The following is a 24,393-nucleotide window of genomic DNA, read 5'->3' as shown; positions in this document are numbered from 1 at the left end:
TTAAGTGAAAATACGGAAATTTTCGTAAAATCAACCGTTTTTTCGGAAAATCCCGGTGCGAAATTGAAAATTCGAAAAGTGCAATGGGATTTTGGCTGAATTAGCAGTGACAAATCCACAAACAAAGCCGCAAAATTTGTCGTCGCGCGTAATTTTCCGGTTAAATTCAAGTGAAAACCAAATTTTTTTGTGATAAATTAGTGTAAAGTGTTAAGATAAATCAAGTGTGGCTGCGAATTCGTCAAAATTCATCCGCTAAACTGGTAATTTCACACTTAAATCAAGGAAAATCTGGAATCCAGCCGTTTTTTTTCTCGTGTGTATGTGTGTGTGTGTTTGTATGTAAAAGCGCCGTCTGGTTTTTCAGCGAGGAATTATTCGTCACTCAAACCACTACATTCCCCAGCTCACAGAAAAAAATTTTAAAGCGTAGCCTTAAGTTCCAACCTCACGCCTTAAGTTCCAACTTTTCCAAGGCGTCGCTTTAAGTTCCGGAGGTTGAGACGAATTGAATTGATAAAACAGCTGATCTGCACCAGCATGCAAAAAAATAATCCTGCCCGCCCCAGAGCACATGGGCAGGAATTTTTTTTTGCATGCTGGTGCAGATCAGGTGTTTATCAATTTAATTCGTCTCAATTTTGGACATCGCCATAGTGCTAATTCATACATAATTTGGATTTCCAGAAATTTGCCAAAAGTTAATTCAATATTAATCACTTTTATTCGTCTCACCTGGGATTCCCGTACACGCGCCTACAGAAACGCGTATAATACAAACACTATGCTGACATACGGGTTTCTGTAGCGACCAATCACGTCACGACATCACCGTACAGACGTGATATTGGAAATCGTTGGAAACGTTGGAAATTATTTTTTTGATTTTCCTCCAGCAGTCCGCTTTGTTTGCTTCAGTCAATAACGTCGCAGTTAAGGAAAAAGTCGAGTATTTTATATTATTATTTGTTTAAAAAAAATATTTTACCAAAATAAAAATATACACAAAAAATATCAATTATTTACAAACAAAAAAAAAATTGTGAAAATTGTGAATTCCTCTTAAAAAAATTTAAAAATTAAAAAAAAAAATAATAGAAAAAATCAAACAAACAACAAAAATTCTAGTGAAAAATGTAAAGTATCCTACACACGAGAAAAAAAAATAATATCCCGACAATATGGATTCCAGAATCCTTTTTTTATCTTTAAAAAAAATTAAAATTATATTTTTGAATGAAAAAGGCCATTAAAAAAAATTGAAAAAAAAAATCTAAGAATGAAAGAAATAAAGTGAAGTTAGAGAAAAGCTATAAATACTATGGATATACAGCTGTAGATTGTTGCATTTTTTGTTCTTGGAGAAGAGAGAGAGAAGAAAACTTCTGAAAAAAAAAAATAAATTAATAGCGGAAAGTGAGTCTCGTCGATGTGTGAAGAAGATCTGATCAGAAGAAGAAAAAATTAAATTTAAGGAGTTTTTTTTGTTTATTTGAAAGACAGATGATACTTTTTCGTTCTTTTTCATTAATATCCAGTCCGGGTCTTCACATATGTGACTAACATGTCTCTAACCAATACATAGAGAAATGTCGGCTGGAGGTAATTTTTAGAACTTTCTTTGTTCTTTAAGTGATTTTTTTTAAATAAAAGAAAAGACAAAGAATTTTCGATAAATTATTAAAAAAACAATGAAGACCTTGAAAAAAAAAGTGGGAAATCAAAAAATTTACAAATAAAATATTCCAAGCGCGTTTTTTATTTGTCATTCTTCAGAAGAGAAGTCTGTATTTTCCGTGTACGAGGCAGGCAGACCAGGCAGGCGAGGAGAGAAATATACACAACAAAATAAAAAGAAACAATCAAACCGTCACACTCACACATTCACATCTCTTTTTTTTCATATTTTTGTTACATATTCGGTTCGTCGTTGTTAATTTCCTGGAGGTACCTTCTATCGAAACAGTCGACGTCGTTCGTTCTTTCTACAAATTCTCGCCTCTATATACCCGAGCAACACATGCAAAGCAGCGGCAGCAGCAGCAGCAGACGCATACTCATTCCAACCATTCAACAAATTTCATATCCGGGGTTACTATTCTACGGCGTTCGTTCGTCGTGTTGGACGACAGAAACAGCCGTCTGTTTACCGTATGTGTGATTGTTGCTGCTGTTGGAGGGATATGAATTTTAAAATTTGGTTAAAAAAAAATTAAACATTAAACTTGTCTGGGGTAGGTACGGCAAAAATAAAAAAATCAACGACGACGAGGACTTATAAGGTTATCAAAACTTGAAAAAAAATTGGTTGTTGTGAAATAGTTGGTGGATTCACGTGAATAGTTGATTTCAATGATTTTTTTTAAAATTTCTAATTATTTGACAATTTTTTTTGCTCAGAAGTCATATAAAAAATTGCAGAATTAAAAAAATAAATAAAATTAAATGGAATAACAATTTAAAAATTATTAGAATTTTATTTAATTTAAATTTTAATTAATTAAAAATAATTATTAAATTAATATTTAAAATAATTGATTAAATAAATGTTAAATTAATTTTTTTAGTAAATTTATTTTGAAATAATTAATTAATTTTTTTTTTATTTTTTTTAACAGATAATTTATTGTTTCGTCTTAAAAAACATTTTTAAATTTTTAAAAAATTTTTTAAATAATTATTAAAATTAATTTTATTTTTTTTAAATTAATTTTAAATAAATTTAATGAAATTCTAATTATTTTTACATTCTTATTTATTTAATTTTATTAATAAAAAAATAAAGAAAAATTAAATAAATTTAATTTTGAAACAAATAATTAAATAAATGTTAAATTAATTGTCTTAATTAATTTATTTTAAAATAATTAAATTTAATTCTAATTTTTTTTACATTTTAATGAGAAAATTTTAAATTAATTCAAAAAAAATAATTTAATTTAATCAAGTTTTAAAATAATTAATTAAATAAATAATTAATTAATTACTTTTTTTAATTTTTTTTTTTATTTTAATTAATTTAAAATTATTTTTCCATTATTTTCTTTAAATAATAAATTGATTATTGATTTTATTAAAAATTTAAATTAATTTTTTTCAAGTTTTGATAAAATAAAATTTGACCCGTAAACTTTTTTCTTTGAGAAAAAATTAAAAGCCTTTAAAATTAATTACCCAAATGCTTGATATTTTTGCCGATAAAACTGTAGTTAAAAATCAGCAGCAGGTCAAGTAGTTTATGCAGGAAATCAAATCAAATTCAAACGGAATGAATTTTTTAACAGTTTTGGAGAGCGTTGAACAAACAATAGAGTTGTCTTAATTTATTTCAAGGATGATTTCTTGTTTTGTCTCTCGTTTTATATATTATTAGATCACTGCTACTAATCCATTTTTTATAACTGATTGTCTAGACTGACCAGTTATTTTTTGCTGCTTCGAAGACTTATTTTTTGCTTTGGAACTATTTTCCAGGAAATGTAGCTGCACCTAAAAAATACTTTGAACTTTTTGTTTTGAATTTAATTAGACGTCCTTTCTAATTTTTTCTTGTATCAATCTATCTATCAAGATTTATTTATCAAGTCACTAACAAGGTGTGGTAAATTCAATTTTTTTCAAGAAAAAAAAGTCACACAGATGTGACAAAAAAAATTTAAATGCGAGGATGATACGCGTCTTCCGCCTTTCTAGGAAGAATTTTTATCGTTTTTTTTTCGTAAAGTCGCTTCCTACTCGATATGTCACAAAACGATATAATATTCAAAGCACCTGTTTCTAATCTAGCGTTGACCTTATATGCGAAAACAGAAACAACTTGATTGTAAGCTATCTCAATCAATATTTAAACATGAATTTATCTATTACAGTGCGTGCTGTTAGCTCGCTGCCCAATATGACATGACTCATCTTTTGAGTCATCATCATCATTTCATGCGATAAACTTCGATAGCTTAATACCTAAAGAAGAAGAGAAGGTGTAGTGACACGATTATTCAATCTAATGCCGAATTAGTCAAAGAAGTGATTGTAGAATTTTTTTTTTTTGCTTAAAAGTGATAAATTACTGAGATTTTTGTTAATTTTATGCAGAGATTTCTATGGAAAATTATTAAAAAACCGCAGAAATTTTTAGAATTTATTCTTAGATGATTTTTATTTGTTAATAAAAAAAATTGTTTGTTGCTAAAATTAAAGGTCATCGACCGCATTCAGGAAATGCTTTAAGCTAAACATGAAATTTAATGAAAAATTTCTTGAATTTGATCCATTTTTGAGAAAATCTTATAAACAAATTTTTTTTTGATAATTTCCGTTTGATATTATGTTATTGAAAGTAATAGTGGATGTTACAAAAGAAGAAAAAATTAATTTTTATCGTTTTTTACAGATTTTGAGCCAGATTTTTATTTTTTAAAAATTTATTAATATTTTTTTAATAAAAATTAGCAAAAATAATATTTTAATTATATATTTTTTAGCGTAAAATGATTAAAAATCTATTAAAAATTATATTATTTGAAAAAAATTGGACAAAATTTTCAATTATTTATAAGTTTATTCAAGAATTTCTGAAAAGAAAATAAACTATTTTGCTTAAAATATCTCAAGTTTGATAATTTAACTCGAAAAAATTACTTAAAAAAATGTAAAAAAAATATTTTTCTTGTTTTAGATCAAAAAATGAATTTTTTAATGTGAGAAAATGAAAATTTTTATTTTTTCACCGATAACAATTTAATAACTTTTCATCAAAAACCAAATTTTCTTCATTTTACTGATTTTTGGATTGACTCCTTTGTTCAACAGAACACTTTTTACGTGACTTATCCAAAAAATTAACAAAAAATGACCTCTAGAATCCTTCAAACTTGTGTTAAAATTTCAAACTTGGCTCGAACTTGGCAAAAAATAGCACCCAGCTGTCATTTTTTTCCTACAAAAAAATAATTTTTTAACCAACTTAATTTAAAAAAGTACTTCAGACGAAAAAATATTAAAATTCGTTGAAAAATTTCAAGTATCCTTGATTGAATCTGCCTGCCAGATGCTCGCAAAGTGATAGATTTAAAAGCTCTTTGTCGACATATTTTGCTGTAAAATTGATTTACTTCGTTGCCATCTACTTTGGCAAGGAACAAAGAGAATGCACTCTCTACGTGCTTTATTGCTAAATACATTTATTTACAACAACTACTAGATTGAATTTCGTCTTTCGTAGAGAGAGGAAGTGTATTTAGTTTAGTAGAACTACTTCCTACGCTTGCATTCGAAGTTTTATCAAACAAAAAGTGTATTCATTACAAAGAATGCATCAAATTTTGATAAAGAACTGTGTTTCTTTCATGCGAGCCAGTAATCGTAACAAGTTAATGAAGGTTGTCTAAAAAAAATACTGTACAGGTTATGGGGCCCACCAAGCGAACCATATAGGAAGCGAAGATTTGCATATCCAGTTTTATACGTTTTTCGAGGCTATTTCAAAGTTTTTAATCGTGTGCAAGAAACTCCAATCGCTAGAAGTGGAAAATAAACGGAAAAACGTTAGGATGTGTCATAGGAGATTTTTGTTACCGATCAAACATTTTGCAATTCATAAACAAATATGTAGCATAAAATTTCATGTTTGGAACACAAGCACACACACACATAGAAGAGTCACAGGTTGGAGTAGATAATGGAACGGAATAAAATTTACTCAGACATAGAGATTGTAACTGCGCAACCCTCACTTTATTTATATCGAAAAGCGACCCTCGCACATAATATTATTTTCCTGTACACCATATAGGACTGTTTGATATGCGCGTCGTCGTCGTCGTCCTCCCCCTTCATTTAATTTCATGCTTTTGGTCTTACTCTCCTCGTGCACGTATCAAATTTAACCATCATCGCCGTACATTTTGCCGTACAACGAGTTTGTTGTCTGCTGCACATTTATATTTTTCATGAACAAAGGTCCTTGTACTTATAAAATAGAGACCGTATTCGTATATCAACTTGCTTCTCTTCTTGCTTCCACACGTGTCTCTACTAATCCATCCATTCATACGACGACGACGACGAAAAACTTGAAATTGTCCGTACATGACAAACTAGTAAATTGTGTATTTTTAATATAATCTAGGAAAGGAAAAAAATTCTTGCTTCTAACTACTTCTCTACTAAGCACTAACAACGCAACAACAACAACAACATGTTTCATGAAAAAATTCTCTTTTTTTTTGTTCTCCCCCTTTGTAGCTCGACTCGGTTCGAAAATTTGTTAGGAGACTCCTGCGAGTCATGCAAATTGTCGCGAGACAGACACTTTTTGATTTTTTATTTTAATTTGATGGCTGTTAGGGTGCTTCAAATATTTTCTTTTAAATAATAAAAAGTTAACATTTTTAAAATAATTTTTATTTTTTTAAATTTTAACATTCAAACTATCTCAAAGATAAATTTTAAAAATATCGAAAAATTAATTTCAAATTTAAAAAGTAGAGTTTTTTACCGTATTTTTTCTTCGAAATGCGGTAAAAAATTAATTCTTTGAAATAAATAAAAAATATTATAAATTTACAAATTAAAAAATTTAAAAAAATTAATATTAATTAATTAATAAAAAATTAAAAATTTTTAATTAATTTAAAATAAAATAAATAATAATTTAAAAAAAAATTAATTATCATAATTATAAAGGTCAATTTAATTTTAAAAAAAATTGCACAACCTATATTTTTAAAAAAAGTTAAAAAAAATCATGGACCTGTAAACTTCGTTCTACCTCAGGAATTTTTTTTATTAATTTTTTTTAATTTAATTTAATTTAATTTAAAAGCTCAAATTAATACAATTTTTAAATAAATTTTAATTTTTAAGCTCCTTGTGGTATGCAATCAACATCAAACATCATTTTCTCAATTTCCCACGAATTTTCTCATACTTTTTAAATTTTTCTTGTGCCAAATCCTAAAGAAAACTCATTAAAACACTTTACAAAAAACCCCAAAGAAATTCGTAAAATAAAACTTGAGTTATTGCATTTCAAAATTTGTACAGATTTTCAAGTTCAATTTCATTTCAATTTAAAACGCTCCATAAATAAACATTCTTGTAACACCCTTGTTTGTCAGTCATTATAGCCTTCGCGGGTCATTGCACCTTTTCCGCTCGTTTCCGACAAGTCTAAGATTTTCGGACTTCATTAAACAACAAAATTTCAATCGTTCGGGAGAACTTTTTCATGACTAACACATTGAAACCGTCACTCATGTGTAAAATATGTACTTTCCCAAAAAAAACACACAACATATGCCTGCCTCGCTGTTAGCACTTTTTTGTTCTTGTTACATGTACAATGCAGCAGAGTACAACGACACACACAAATACGGTGAATCATAAAATTTATTTCTGATTTTACTCTCAATATGTCTGGATTCGTATTTTTATTTTATTTTTTCGTCGTTCGAATTATTGAACGGTTAGTCGGCATGCAGAGAGCGACAATGATGCGGGAATTGAACAGTTCATATTTTCAACTACTTTGAAAATAATTATTAAACTAGAATTTATTATTTACGAAGAAAATCTCGTCTTTTGTTTCGTCTTGCGCTTTTTGCTTTACTTTTGTAACTTTATTATTTATTTAGAGTTAAAATGTAAATTTAAACATTCATTTGTTTTGTTTTTGAAAACGTACATGTTGCAGACAGAGTGAATTCGTAAGAAATGTATGCAAGAAGACGACTCGACACATTATTATATATTGTTATTATTATTTTGAAAACGAATCAAATTATGTTTGAACAATACAATAATATAATGATGATGATGATGATGGTGTTCTAATAACAATAACATTTTGTTTGTATGGAAATAAACATAACTACGTGATCCAAACATAAATGTGTAGATGTTGGAGATTTTTAAAGAGAATTCATTTCTTTCTTGTATGAATTGGTATAATTTAAGCCTTTTCAATTCTAGATTTTTTTTTTATTTTAAAATCTTAAAAAGTAATATAGTAAATATTAATTTACTAAATATTTTTTAATTAAAAAAAATCATTAAGTCAAAAAAATATTTTAACGTTTATTTTATATTAATTAATTAATAAAATAATGAAAATCATTTATTAAATTAATATTAAAATAAATTTAAATAATTTATTTAAAAAAAAATAAAAAATGTAAAACATTTAATATTAAATTATCATTTATATATTAACTATTTATAAAATATTTTATACAATAATATAAAATAAACAAAAATTAATTTTAAATTAAATAAAATAAAAATAAAAATTATTTAATTTTGTTTAAAAAAAGGATAATATTTATATTTGGTAATAAAGAATTTATTTATTTTAATAGATTTTTATTTAAAATTTTTAAAGAATTAAAAAAATAATTAAAAATTAATTTTATTTTTTTTTAAATATTTTATATTATTAATATATATTATTAATTATTTTTTTTTAATAATTAATAACATCAATATAATATTAATAATTAAATTTATTTTATAATATATATTTTTTTAAAATTAATTTTGAAGATTTTAAAATTAATAAAAAAAATTGAAATGGCCTAAAAAACCAAAACAAAAAATAAATTCTTCGTCTTATTTTGATAAATTCCGAGAAAAGTTTTGTATGGCGTAAAATTCATAATAATAATCAGAACCTTTTTCGAGAGAAGCGACGATTTTTATTAAACAAAGAAATAATTAAATAATTTATTCACAACTCTTGATCTCAGTTTGATCTCTCCCTCTCGTTACATGTATACAAAATGCATATGTTTGTGTTAATTTAGGAAGTGACTTGAACAATGATATAAAACATCCATAATTTTGTCTAAATGAAGTAGTGTAACCTACAAAGCGTCATCATTTGTTTATATTTTAATGAAAATAGGTTTCTGTAAATAAATATTGAATAACATTACGTTTTGTTTAACAAAATATTCAAAACAAATATATTTTATTTATTTATAATCAAAAAATATAGGTTTCAGCTAAAAATTTTCCATACAATATAAATAACTTTGAACTTCAAAATGCAACTCGAGCATCATTTGAAATGATAAAAAAGGGCAGAATAGACGGAAAAAAGAAGAAACATAAACAAATAATGTCATGTCGTGATCAAGTTATAATGGTCTGGCATGGCACTGAACTTTTAAACGCTATTTGTGTGTTGCACTCGGCGAGTAGCAGCATACAACACAGCACCACCAGGAAGGTCAATATACACAACAAATATTAATGTTGTTGTTTTTTTTTTATATATTTTATACTTTTTTTTTACTCTTACTCTAGAATAAGTGAAGCATTTATTTTATTACACACACATACATGCAACATATATATTTTATATATAATGTGTGTAAGTGTAATAATAATATAATGTGAACGCCCGTATATAATGTTCTAGATAAATTTTAATGTTTAAATAATGTTTGACGCGCATTCAGATAAAAAATTAAAATTTTTTAATAAACTTCCATCTCCCTAACTAAAAAAATTATAATAAATAAAGGAAATGGCAATAAAAAAATAAAATAAAAAATCAATTAATTTTACGATTTTTGAATATATTTCAAGTCAGTCACATTCAAAACGAGTATATATCGAAAACAAATTACACCAGGAAGCGTTAGTATATTATTATTATTATTATTACAGACACATTTTATGTGAAACGCGCGCCTACTAGAACAAATTCGAAAATGTACAAATTTGTATATATATTTATACACGTTTTGTGTACGTTAAAAATCTGTTTGTTTTAGATTTGTTTGGATAGGAGAGCACCCAACACGGAAAACGAGAGATTTTAAAGCACGTTATACGAATGTTTATAAAATTCTCTTCTAAGATATACTTTATAAATATATTTATCAACGAATTTTTGTAAGAATTTGCCACAAATTTTTTTTTTTCGTTGAAATATGTTGATTTGACAATTTTTCCTTCAAGCCATAAAAAATTTGGAATAATTTCAGCAGATTGATGTATAGACAAGGATTAAAGTTTGAAATTTTTATTTAATTTTCTAGGGTCAACCCTTGGCTATCTACTAAAATTCTTCCGAAATTTTTGATGAGCTGAAGGAAAAATTGCCAAATCATATATATTTTCAACGAAAACAAATTTTGTATCAAAAAAAAATATAAATTCTTACAAAAACTCGTTGCTATGTATGAAAAATTGTTTATTTGGAGAAGAAGTTTTGTGGTATATATATTCCGTATTCGTACATCCATTAAAAAAGCAACAGTCGAGAAAATTTTCCTTTTATCTTCTTTCCAATGGTTCCCCGAGAAGATTTCCATTTATTATGATTATTTTGTGTGATTCATCCATTTTTCCCCGTGCGCTTCGTTGGGGCTTTGTAACTTGCTGCGCTAGAAATTGAACTTGTTGCGTATTTCCGTACACTTGTACCTACCGTACAAAAGTGGCTTTGTCTAATAACAAAAAACTGAAAGAAGGAGATTCCATTAAGACGAAGCAAAAACAGATGAAATGAAGAAATAAGAAGAGGGAGTTTGTTGTTGGTAGAGGGGTGATTTTTCCGATTTGTCTGCAAAATTTACTCCCTATCTTTTTGTTTTGTTCTACAAAAGTACGTGCCTGCATGAAAGTATGTGTGTGCAACAGACACGATGACTACCATTATATTACGGCTCGAGTGCAAAACGTTTTGTAAATACTGCAGTCAACATTTTTTCTCTACTGCATTTCGAAGAAAAATGTGATGCTCCGAGTTTGTGTCCAAAAATATTTTCATTTTATCATAAATGTGACTCGAAATCTAGCTTTTGAGTCATGAGGAGTACGAGATTGTGAACTGAGGAGTACAGAAATGTGAAAATTTGTAAGTTTTTCTCATTTCTGTACTCCTCACTTCACAATTTTATACTCCTCATTACTCAAAAAGATAGATTTCGAGTCCCTTTCATTGAGAAAATCATTTTTGAGTCATGAGGAGTACGAAATTGCGAAATGAGGAGTACCATAATGTGAAATATTAACAATAAATCACATTTTTGTACTCCTCACTTTACAATTTCGTACTCCTCATGACTCAAAAGACAGTTTCAAGTCCCATTAATACAACTTTTGACCTCATGAGGAGTACAAAAATGTAAAATTCGTAAAAAATTGAGGTTATAACATTAAAATGCAGTTTAGTTAGTCATTCCAAAAGAACGAAAACTTTTTCATTTCATTTAATTTGTATTTTTTTCAAGGAAATTGCAAGTAAAGTATTTGAAAAAAGTTCCTTAATTGCTTGTATCATCTTTCATGATGCAGTCTGTCGTCTCGGACTTTGTAAATAACGCCGTTTCATTTCAAGGGTATGACCATATTTGAACTTTTTCTTTCCTCGTCGCCAAGTTGATGCATGCGACTCCATTTTATAATAATTAAAAAAAAAAGTTTTTTTTTTTGCATTTTTTAATTAATTCGGAGATGAAATTCATAACGACACAATGCAAGTTACAAATTTAAATTCTCCGCACACACATATTTTAATGATGACGATGGTGCGACGAAAAAAAAATAATACAACAAAGAATAAAAATGCCTGGGGTGCAAGATCGATAACGCACCACAACTATAATACTGCAATATCATTCTTTCATTTTCAACTCTTCGCCATTTTTTCATGCGTTTGTATTATTTACAATTTTTACGAGGGGGAAGTTTTCAATATATTTATTATTAGAAAATCCTAGGTTACTGTACTCTTTAATATTATTATGTTATTTTTATTAGTAGAGGGTTGAGCGCCATATTAAACATCTGTGTCGATGTCCTCCTCCCCAGATCCGTAAAATTCAATGGTCGTGTGCGTAACTTTTTTTTCCAGATCTATTTTTGAATCAAAAAATCGAGATCAAGCACACAAAATTTTATCATATAGAACACTTTTATGTTGTTTATTTATCTTATCGATAAAATAAACATAACAAGGCAATTACAAGATATTTTTTTCGAAGAAATAAAAAAAAATGTAATAATGTCAATAAAACATTTTTTAAAAAAAAATCAATTTTTCTTCAATAATTTTTTTTTCATTACTTAACCGACATTTCCTATCAAAAAAAAATTTTTTTCTATCTTTGATCGTATCCAAACCATTGTTATGGTATATTTGAATAAACTGATAAAAAATTACCATTTAAAAACTTGTCTACTAATGCTTTAATAATAAAAGAGTCACGAGGAAATATTTTTTAAATATATAATTTTTTTTTTGTTAAAAATATAGAAGAAAAAAGTTACGGGCGATATGAACAACTTTTTCGAGTCAGGCCAGTGTATTGAGCAATATCTGTTAAAAATACTATGAAATTGGTCAAGCATAACAATTCAAGCAGTTTTAAACTGGTTTCTTATTGTTATTTAGTAACGTTCAATCCTGGCTTAGGTTTTTGGACTTGCATTAATTTATTTAATGGACAAGTAATTCTTTTTTTTTTTTGTTCAATTAATAATAATAATAAAATAAAAATAATTAAAAAATGAAACAAATCATGAAAAAGTTTATTATTTGCTTTACTTGTGGCAATTTGTTGTGTAAGAGTTACCTAAAACTACTTAAAAAATAGTTGGAGGGTGGACTACTTTTCAAATAATGGCTAAACTGGACAAGTTACTTGAATGTGTACTTAATGAATTTATAACAAATGGATTTATTGTTAACATTTTCTAAAAAAAAATAATAAACTTAATTTTTGTTGAATTTTTAACTTTATTTAAATTTATAAAAAAAATTATTAATTATAACTAAAAATATTTTTTTATTAAAAAAAATGCTTTAAAAAATAACAAAAATAAGATTTTATAAAGAATATTTATAAAATTTAGCAGTATTGATATATATTAATGAATAAAATTAATTTTAAGAATTATTCAAAATTAATGGAATAATTATTATACATTATAATAAAATATTTTATTAAACAAAATATTAATTTTTCAAGCAATCTTAGGCTAAAAAATCAATAATTTTGAAAATAAATATAATTTTTTTAGTCAAAATATTTTTTTTTAATTTAATTTAAAAAAAAATAAAAAAAAATAAATTTATTTAAATATTTTTTAAATAAAAATATTAAATACTTAATTAATAAAATAAATAATTAAATTTAAAAAAAAAATTAAATTTAATTAAATTCAATCTAATTAATAAAATAAATAATTAAATTAAAAAAATAAATAAAAAAAAAATTTTTTAAATAAAAATTAAAAAAAAATCACTAAACTTGCTTTAAAAACAAGATTTTTCTCACGAAACCTCTCAACATTTTTCAACTGTCAAAATTCTTCTAGTATTGACATACCCGATTTACCGATTTAGGTAGCAACAGATATCGGCAATGACCAGACGAGCTACTTGTCATTGATTTATAATGCGTAGATTTATCAAAATACACTGACCTTTTGCAAACACTACCACACACATGTTTCGCCAAGTGTCTTCTTCCGTGCCGCAGCTACGCACATTTTTCATTGTTAATGCCGATATTTTTTGTCACACGAGTCGCTTATTAGTTAGACGAAAACAAACGATATGTAAATCGATCACTAATTTATGCAAATGTTTGTCTACTTCTATCATTATTTCATTCGAGTGACAAAAATTCGACGGAAATTTTATGGCTCTAATGTCTGTCGGTTCGAAGGTTTTTTCGGATTTGAGACTGAAATGCGTGCCTAACAACTTTCTTTGAATGAAAAGTTACTAAAAAAAATAATTCACGCACATTCAGACGTCTTTGGGCCAACAACAACAACAACGGCGAATAACTTGATTTGTATGTCAATGTCACACACAACTAGTTAAATGGTCAAAGATGTGCGTATATGTAATATTTATAAAATAAAATAATATTTTTGTCCATGCCGCGTGTTTGTGTGTGTCTTTTATTTACTTTAATGAATGAAAGGAAAATTTTTTAAAATTAAATTTTTTAATAATAAATATTCATTTGCATCGAAAAAGTGACAGAAGAGACATGGGTGGGTGTGTTGCACTTTGGAAGATGCGGGAAATTTTAAAATGAAACAAAAAAAATTAAACAAAACTTATTGATATACATATATTTTTATTAATTTAATTAATAAATTTATATATTATTAATTTTTTAAAAATTAATTTATTTAATTATTTTTTTTTAAATTTTTATCAAAATAATTCAATTTATTTAATTTTTATTAATTTAATTCTAGTTTTTAAAAATATTATTAATTTATTTTGAATTAATAATAAATTAAATAAATAAATAAATATTTAATAGGTTATTATTATTTAAGTAAATAAAATTTATAATAAATTAATAAAAACATTTTATTAATTTCCTTTGGATTAACAAATTAAAGTTAAAATAAAAATTTTTTAAAAAAAAAATAAAAAAAAATTTAAATTAAATTTATTAAAATTAAAATTTTTTAAAATTTGAATTTTTTTGAAGAAAACAATTTTTTACCTTCTTATGAATATCACTCAAAAAAAATATTTAATATTTTTAAATCAAATAAAAGTAAAACTTATATTAAGATTTTCAACTTTGGTCAAAATTCATGCAACTTTCATGGATTTCTAATTTAAAATAAAAATTTTTTTTTTTTTTTAAAAAATATAATTTTTAGTAATTTTAAAATTAAAATATTAAAAATAATAAAAATTATTTAATTAATTAATTTTAAAAAAATAATTAAATTTTTTTTAAATTAAACAAAAATTTTTGAAAAAAATTTTTTTTTAATAATTTTTTTTTAATTTTGATGACATTTTTACCTAAATATTTTTATTATTATTTATTTAACAAAAAACTCAAAACAAAAACTTCCCGCACTTTACTGCATCTTCTGCATTAAATAAAAAATTACTTTGTTTATCATCAATGTCACCGAAGTTTAGCAACATGAAATGGGCATGGTTCTGAATATGAAAAAAAAATATTACTTTAAAATTTCAATGTCGCATACTTTTCAAGTGATATCACGTTTTTTTTTTATTTGGACTATTTTCGAAGGTAGTTCATTAGCACCGATTCCGCAGCTAAAGTTTTTCTTGTTTAACCAGTTGGTTGTTGTGTGTTGTTGTCGTTGGTCGGCCTTGACCCTGCGCTTTGAACGCAATGCGAGATGTGTCGTTCACGCGAAACGAAAAAAAAAATTGAAGCTTCATGGGATTATTCCTGTTTTCAGCCACAAAAAGTCATCTAAAGAGAAGAAAATGTACAAAAGACAATGAAAATAATAAAAAAGAGTTTTTTTTTGTGTGAGACAGCATGATATAAGCATATCGCAGCAACGAGAACCGAAGAGAAGAATTATCTATTTTGTTTATTTCTTTATATTTCTCGTCGTCTACTTTTGCTCCTTTTATTCTAAACTTCGTTGGCGCGTACATACGACGAAAAAAAAAGTTCATTTTTTGTTGTTTAAATGTTTTGTTCTCGACTATAATTGGCAAATAAAGTACAATGTACTTTGAGAATAGTTCGATGAACTGCGATACACGGCGGCGTACTGCGTCGTGCTGCAAGCTACAGATGATGGCAATGATGGTAACTAAAACAGCAATGCGAAAAAAACTTGATATTTTTTTATGTTTGTCATAGTTGAGCTGGTCACGGTTCACATGATTCTGCGAAATAAGAAAAAAAAAGTGTACATTAGGAAGTAATTCTAAGCGCGAGTCGTTTATTAGGGGTCAAGGCCCTGAAATCACTCGGCGTCGAATGAATCATTTTTTTTTACTTTTTTGCCCTTCAAAGGAGATGTGTGAAATCATTTTCTCATTTAAATTAATATTTATTATTATTTTTTTACATTTTTGGGCTTTCGTGACACAAATATAATCGATATCGCACACACTCAATGCAATAATAATCATAATAAAAATAAAAATAAAACAATGATAAATTAATGCCAACAGTAACAATGTAGCAATAAATATCGGCAAAAAAATTAAATTTCGCTGAATATTCTTTTTTATTGTGCTAAAATGAAGTAAAAGTTATGTAATAATTGATCAATGATCATATAAAGTGGGTTATTAAAGGTGTGAGGTGTCTGTCGTCAGCATCGAGAAGGTTAATCTTGGACAGTGTCGACATATCAGTGCGATCTTGATGGAATTTTATTGTTTATTGTGAGTTACTGGGCGAGGATGTTAAATTAAATTTAACGAAAGTAAAGTGATTTAAGATAATTTCTTTAAAAAATGAATTTAAATCGAAATATTTTTATTTATTTTAAATAAAATAATATAAATTTTATAATAAAGTAGAATTAAAAATTTAAATAAAATAAATTTATTTTATTTATTCAATAAAATATTTTTTATTTTAATTATAATTATTAATTTAATTTAAAAAAAATATTTAAAATTATTTAATAAATCTATTTAAAAAATACCATCAATTTGCTATTTAAGAAATTTATTAAAATATCAAATATTTTTTTTTAATTTTAATATAATTAAATTAAAAATAAATAATTAAAATAAAAAAATTAAAAATAATAATTTTTAAAATTTATTTATTTATTTTATTTTTAATTTATTTTATTTTAATTATTTATTTTAAAATTAAAGTTTATTTTTAAAATAAAATATTTTATTGAATAAAAATTTAAACATTTAATAATTAATTAATTAAAATAAATGAATTTATTTATTTGTTTTAAATAATTTTTTAAAAATAAAATATAAACAAATAATTTTAAAATTTGAAAAAAAAATTAATAATAATTTTAAAAAATGGCCTTCTTCATTCAAAAATATATAAAAAATCAAACTTCTTAACTAAATATTTTTTTCATTTATTTTTTAGTTGAACGCAAAAATTCCTAAAACATAAGTAGTCAAATGTTATTTAACACAAAAAAAAAATAAACGACAGTGATCTGGCATCTAAATAAAAATAAATTAAAAGTTGTTAAAGTGATTAACGAATTCCAAATAAAAAAGGACAAAAAAGAGACTGATTAGAACAGAATTTTTAAAATAAACGTAGACTTTTATCGAAGCAGTTAGAACAAAAAAAAATATTAAAATTATTATTATTATTATTAAAACGCAAAAGAAAAAAATAGTGCTGCTGATAAGTAATCAAGACTCTTGGAAGTGTGATATAATAAAAAGTTATATTTTTGCCACACGCACTACACAACTTTTTTTTCGTAATAATTTATACACAAAAAAAATGAATAAATGGAATTGAAAAGACATCCACAATAGAGTATGAAGAAAAATATAAATCTGTATCATAAACAATTGATTACGTGCTGTTTGTTAAGTAAGTATCACATTATTATGACATTAATTATCATTCCATTTTTTTAAACTTTTTTTTAAAAATTATTATTTTTACTTGTTTGCTTGTCCATGAAATCGTTTTTTTTTGTTTTAATTGCAAATCCTGTTGCTCTTGGCCAAGCAAGCAAAAAAGTGGAGAAGCGTAAATTGATTTTTTTTTGTTTTTATTTATTTTTCAGAGTCAACTACTGTCTTCTTTATGTTATTTGTCGTCAACTTTAATTCCGGTTGTGGATTAAAATAATATGGCAGCTTCTCCAACTCCTTCATTAGATTCATTACCAGGTGAGTAGTGTTCAATCCCCTAATAGGGATTTGAAAGTTTACGGTCTTAACAAAAACAATAATATACAAAGTTATTTGCTCGCAGGGCCGAAAATTGAGTTAAAAGTTAAAAATGATGATTTTTTCTTTGTTTCAATGATTTTTTTGAATAATTCGAAATTTATTTAAAAATATTTTTTCATTTATTTTTATTTAAGAATTAAGAAATTGATAATAATTAATTAATAATTAGGGAAGTAAAAAAAAAATAATTCAGCCGCCAAATTAAAAGAAATTATTTTTTTATTAAATAAAAATAATTTAATTTAATATTTTTTTTATATTAATTAATTTATTTGTAAATAAATTTAATTAATAAATTAAATAAAAAAGTAAAAAAAAATTAAATTATTTTTGGAGAAGAAAATCGATTTTTACTAGATTATTAAAATTAAAAAAAAAATAAAAATTTCTTACAAAATGATGAAAATGTGTAAAAATAAAAGTCTTAATAACTTTTTAAATGGAACAAAGAAAAAAACATTAATTTAAATTAATTAATTTAAATAAAATAAAATTTAAATTAAATAAAAACATTAAATGAGAGTAAAAGTTAAATAAAAAATTACTATGCAAACATATTTCTAAAAAATTCTAAAAAATTTTCTAAAAAAATACGTTTTATAAAAAAAAAATATATAAAAATTATGTTTATTAATTATTATTAAAATAAATAAATAAAATAAAATAAAAAAAAATAATTTTTCAAAAAAAAAAAAATATCTAAAAGCTAAAAAATTAATTTTTGACAATTATTATCTTAAATTTTATTTTACAAAAGAACTTTTGAAAGATTTTTCTCAAGTTTATGATCAAATCTCATAAGGCTTTAAGCCAAAAAGTAAAAGTCAAAACGATTTTCGGCCCTGATTTCCCTCAAGAATTGACTCGTAAAAAGGGTACGTCACCCATTTAGTGTCTTTCGCAAGGAAAATATGATGTTAAAGCCCCTCAGTCAACCCAAAACAAAACCTAAATAAATAAACGTCTCTCCCTTTGTTATCATTAAGTGTGCCTGTGTGTGACGTGTGTTTTAAAGAAGACATTTCATTTTTCGTTGCAGGTGCTAACTCAATTGGATCATTTGGAGAACCGACAGACTATTTATCCGATTCTCCGTCGACAGTCAGCGGCAGCGGATCATCTCCCCCAATCAGTGACTCAGCGATTTGCGATGATTTTGTCCTCACGGGCAACAGCAGTAGCGTAGAAAGTCAAAATCTCAAGAATACCAACAACTCCCAAACAATCACCCAATCGTCAAACGTCGTCGTTGGCGGCACCCAAATCGGTAGCCAGCAATTTACCGAGGCCCTAGAGAATTTCGGGCAGCTCACGGACTCCATCGAGAGCGAATTACTGCCCCGCTGCACCGGGTGTCGTGGCAAACAGTCAATTGCCGTTGCCAAGTGTGCGGACTGCGTAAATTGGTTGTGCGCCAATTGCGAGCAAGCGCACGAGTTTATGCACTGTTTCGACGGTCACAAAGTCTTCCGGCTACCCACATCGAACACGCCACCCACAATTACGACCGCCAACAGCAAAAACATCATCACGGAAGATTTCACCAGCAAACTCATCATGAACGGCTTCGAGTCGCAACGTCTCTCGCTGAACTTGAACTTGAAGGATGACCCGAGCAACTTGATGAAATCCATCATGAATAGCGTAATTACGCCTCCGAACCCGAATCCCGCGTCGCAATCCATCACCGCGACGGCAGATGCGCTCTTTTCGTCGCTCAATACGACCGTGTTGTCGGGAAAACAACCCTCCGCCACCTCCTACTTCTGCCAAAGACACAAAAGTGAATTACTAAAGTTCTTTTGTCGCACGTGCAACACGTTGGTGTGCAAGGACTGCATGATGTGCGACCATACGGGACCGACGCACGAGTGCGAACACAACAGTGACCCCGTGCCAAAGCAAATCGAGGCACTTTTACAAACGATCCAAGATATCCGATCAAAATCCAGCGAAATGCGTCAAATTATCAAAGGCGCCGAACACACTACGATGCTCCTGCAAACGCAATATCACACCGCACAGAACGAAATTAACGAAACGTTCCAATTTTACCGTTCGATGCTCGACGAACGCAAAGCGGAGCTGCTCAAGGAGCTCGAAAGTGTCTACAGTGCCAAAAGTATGGCACAAACGATGCTAATTAACAAGTCGCAAGATCACCTCGACAAAATGCTGCAATCGTGCGAACTCGTAGATCGACTACTGGCAAAATGCTCGGCCTTGCCCGAAACCAACATGTTCCGCAAAATACTGGAAAACAAGAAACAACAGTTCCTCACGTACTTGCAAGACTTGCAAAATCCCACAGAACTCGATTTTTGCAGCAATTATCAGGCCATTCAAGTTGGGATTCGCAACACCTTCGGCTATATCCGTTCGAGTGGCGAAATGACGTCGGCAAATAAGCAACCGCCCATCGCTAGACCGACAGCGAACAATCAAAACTGCGGCATTGGCGGCATGAGCAACATGACAAATGGCAGTTCGCCCACCAGTAGTACCAGTAGCTTGAACATGATGCAAGGACAGTTGATCAACACGAATCCCGTAGCCATTGAACGTCCTTTTTCGAATGGCGGCATGCAAAGTGGCACCGGATTATCGACGTCACCCATCCAACAAGGCCATCTCGCATTTGACACAAATCTCTTGTCGAAGCGTTTTAACAGCGCCAACAGCTTGGGACCCTTTATCGGGGACATGGCACTCCAAAATTCCGTCAATCCTTACGAGAAATGGAGTAATGGCGGTAATGACATCTTCAATAACATCAACGATCAATATTGCATGTTGGGAAATACGACTTCCGGAAGTGCTGTGAATGGCGGCGGAAGTGTCGGGCAACCCGATACAATGATGGATTTGACGAACAAATTAATGCAAAGTAGCATGTTCCCGCTAAAGTCGCAAATTAAGCGTCAAAAGATGATCTATCACTGCAAATTCGGCGAATTTGGGGTCATGGAGGGACAATTTACGGAACCAAGTGGCGTTGCGGTAAATGCCCAAAATGACATCATCGTCGCCGACACAAACAATCATCGGATTCAGATTTTCGACAAGGAAGGACGTTTCAAATTCCAGTTCGGGGAGTGTGGCAAACGTGATGGGCAACTTTTGTATCCGAATCGCGTTGCGGTCGTCAAAACGTCGGGCGATATTATCGTGACGGAACGCTCGCCCACACACCAAATACAGATTTACAACCAGTACGGGCAGTTTGTGCGGAAATTTGGCGCGAATATTTTGCAGCATCCGCGTGGTGTGACAGTTGACAACAAAGGACGAATCATCGTGGTTGAGTGCAAAGTCATGCGTGTCATTATCTTCGATCAGAACGGAAATGTGCTGCAAAAGTTTGGATGCAGCAAGCACTTGGAATTCCCGAATGGCGTTGTCGTCAATGAGAAACAGGAGATTTTTATCAGTGATAATCGGGCGCATTGCGTGAAAGTTTTCAACTATGAGGGCGTTTATTTGCGGCAAATTGGCGGCGAAGGCATCACCAATTACCCCATTGGGGTCGGCATTAATCCAGCGGGCGAAATTTTAATTGCAGACAATCACAACAACTTCAATTTGACCATTTTTACGCAGGATAACCAGATTGTGTCGGCGTTGGAGAGTAAGGTGAAGCACGCGCAATGCTTCGATGTTGCTTTGATGGATGACGGAAGCGTAGTTCTCGCCAGCAAGGATTACCGCTTGTACATTTACCGATATGTTCAAGTACCACCAATTGGATTGTAAATCTTTTTAACCGAGTTTTTTCATGACTTTGTGAGTATTTTTACGCATTTTAGGTCGAAAAATGATAAAAAAATTTTCGATTTCATTTTTATTTAAAATTTATGAAATTTTTAGGAAAATATTTTATTTCGAACATCAACAAAATTCAAAATTTGTCAAATTTTGGTACATTTTGGAACAAATTTTTCAAAGACAGATCAAAATTTCCTTTCAAATCGGTTCAAAAATCAAAATTTAATTAGTTTTCATTTTTTTTTTTGAGAAAATTTTCAGAAAAAATATTTTAAAATTGATTAAAATTTAAAATTGAAATTTTTTAGACCAATTTTTCTTAAATTTTATCATTTTTAGTGGTTTTCGATTGAATTCCATGTAAAAACTTGTACAATTTAAATTAATTTTGAAATTTTTACTAAAAATAAACTTTTGATTTTTTAAGACTAAAAAAATTTAAGTAAAATTTTCAAAAAATTCTTTAACTTAAAATTATTCAAGTTTGTGACAAAATTCAGTCGAAAATCACTAAAAATTATTTTAAAAAATTATTTAAAAAAAAATTATAAAAAATTTAAACAAAAATTTTGGCGACTCTAAAAAAAAATTTCGTAAATTTTTGACAACAAATATCACAAAATTGCAATTTTTATCATTTATTTTTCAATCTTAAACTTAGGAAAAAAAATTAAAAATAAGAACTTATCAATTTTTAACTTAAATTTCTGCTTTGAAAAACAAAATTTTAAAAATATACCGAAATTCGAACATTTTCATACAAATTAAATATTTTTGATATCTTTCCTGAAAAATTTCATAAAAAATTAGATAGTTAAAAATGAAATTATTTATAATAAATATTAAAATATCTTCATAAAAACTAAAAATTAATTTATAAAATTTTCCTTTTTTCAGACTTAACAAACTACTTCTGTTTGGACAAGACAAAATTTGATGATAAGTAATAATATGCCAAATTAAAAAATTCTTTCAATTTTATTTTTACGAATATTTACAAAATTGAACGACATTTATTCTTGTTATTGATTATTAATATTATAAACTTTTTTTTAAAAATGTTTTTTTCGAAATAGCATCAAAATTCAGTCATATTATTATTTTTTGTTGTTTTTTTTATAATTATTATAACATTAAAATATATAATAATGTAAAAAAATCCTGCTGAAAATGGAACAAAATTGCCAACTATTTACTGGTTGATCCTTTGTTTGTTTTTTTTTTATATATTTTTTATAATATAAATGTAAAATATTTAAGTAATCGTAAACGATGATGAAATAACTGATAAAATATGGAAACATGATGCATTTCAAAATAAGAATTCTTTTTATATAAAATATTATATTAGACTTAAGGTTTGTTTTTTTTTGTTTGTTTGCATTGACACACACATACGAAAATAAAGAGTATGATGATTGATAAAAAAAAAGAATTTAAATGTTTTAGACATGTCACATGTGTATATCATACATTCGCGCGAACATTTATTAATATTATTATTAGTTTTTAAGGAAAATAACCGATACTTATTAGTAATATTATTACGTAAATTATGAAGACTAAATATTTGTTATTTTTTGTTTATTCGTAATAATGCAGAAAAAAATGATGATGATTAGAAAATAAGTCACTTATTTGTCTTTTTGCACAAAAATTAATTTGTTTTAATTTTTTTTTATAAAAAAATAATATTTATACACCTCAAGTCAAGTGTATAAAATAATTAAATTCTAATCATTTTTTTTTAAATTTAATAAACAAAAAAAAAGAAACATTCTCCAGACAAACAAATATGTATTTCAGTCAAAGTTAGTAAGATAAAATATTTGTTTTAAACTATTATTATTATTAATTATTATGTGAGTGCATGATGTTGTGTACTGTACTACTGCTATATACTTCTAAAAAAAATGTTTGATGACAGGCTTGTTTGTAGTTAATTTTTTTCGCGTCCTTTTTCATACACAATGTATTAAAGTAGTTTTTTTATATCATATATTTATTATTATTATAAAAAATTAATAATGTATTACACAAAAGAAAAAATGTCAAGAAAAAGATACGAAAAAGATCTCATACAAAGAACAATTCTGTCCTATACTTGTCCAGGACACGCATGTTTTTCTTCTTTTAGACAAATGACCTACTTATTTTGGTAGAAAAATGTTTTTTGAGGAACTGTACTTAACATATATAATATATATGATGACAAAAAAAAACAACTTTTTCCTCATCTACCATCTTCAGCAACATATAAATATGAGAAAACACTTTTTTTTACCTATTTTACTGACGATTAAAAGTATTCCAGGTAAACCGTACAATTACTATATAATTCTATGTATGATGTTGCTTACTATTTATATACATATGTGAAGAATAATAATGATAACCGTTTAGATCCGTTTTTAAAACAATTGAAAAAAAAAACTATTAAGTCGTTAAAATAATAAAAAAATAAATATTTATGTACATTATACAAGAAAAAACGACGATTCTGCATACTACTACATAACAAACATATATTACTTACCTTACAACATATATCTTTAATCTCCAATATACATGAAATTAAAAAGAAAAAAAATGAATGAAGAACTGTAACTTAAGAACAATGTTTTATCTAGTATTTAAGAGTGTTGTTTAATTAATTAATAATTTTTTTGTGAATCTTGATTATTATTATTATTATAAATGATGAATATTGTTGTTGGAATTTTTGCTTTGTTTTATTTTTATTATTTTTTTTTTGTAGTTTGTAGTTTAGTTATTATTATTATTACTATACTTTATATTTATTTTTTGTACTTTTTTATTAATTTTTTACGTATTATATACCCCCGTCAATTATCAGTGTAATAAAATGTCATTTTTACAGAAATCCTTTGTGTGTTTTTTTTAATTTATTTATTATTTTGTATGATTTTTTATTTTATTATTTTAGCTAG

The 24,393-nt window shown here is 26.9% G+C and overlaps 2 protein-coding genes across 3 annotated transcripts in view; both read left to right on the top strand.

The window, feature by feature from the left end:
- Positions 1-24,393, top strand: part of LOC134828563 (protein disks lost) — a 40,222-nt gene that overhangs the window by 300 nt on the left and 15,529 nt on the right.
- Positions 133-22,981, top strand: LOC134830901 (brain tumor protein). Of its 2 annotated transcripts, none has more exons than XM_063844512.1 (5): positions 133-263; positions 16,845-17,309; positions 17,509-17,614; positions 18,717-21,460; positions 22,340-22,981. In XM_063844512.1, exons 3-4 carry the CDS (start codon positions 17,575-17,577, stop codon positions 21,428-21,430), a joined length of 2,754 nt encoding a protein of 917 aa, XP_063700582.1. In that variant the 5' UTR covers positions 133-263; positions 16,845-17,309; positions 17,509-17,574; the 3' UTR covers positions 21,431-21,460; positions 22,340-22,981. The 2 variants fall into 2 exon arrangements, with proteins under 2 accessions (XP_063700582.1, XP_063700584.1); XM_063844514.1 differs by lacking the exon at positions 133-263 and adding an exon at positions 1,065-1,136.

Source organism: Culicoides brevitarsis, chromosome 2 (genome assembly GCF_036172545.1).
Source record: "Culicoides brevitarsis isolate CSIRO-B50_1 chromosome 2, AGI_CSIRO_Cbre_v1, whole genome shotgun sequence".
In the NCBI taxonomy this organism is placed as follows: Eukaryota; Metazoa; Arthropoda; class Insecta; order Diptera; family Ceratopogonidae; genus Culicoides; species Culicoides brevitarsis.
This window is presented reverse-complemented; position numbering and strand designations above follow the sequence as displayed.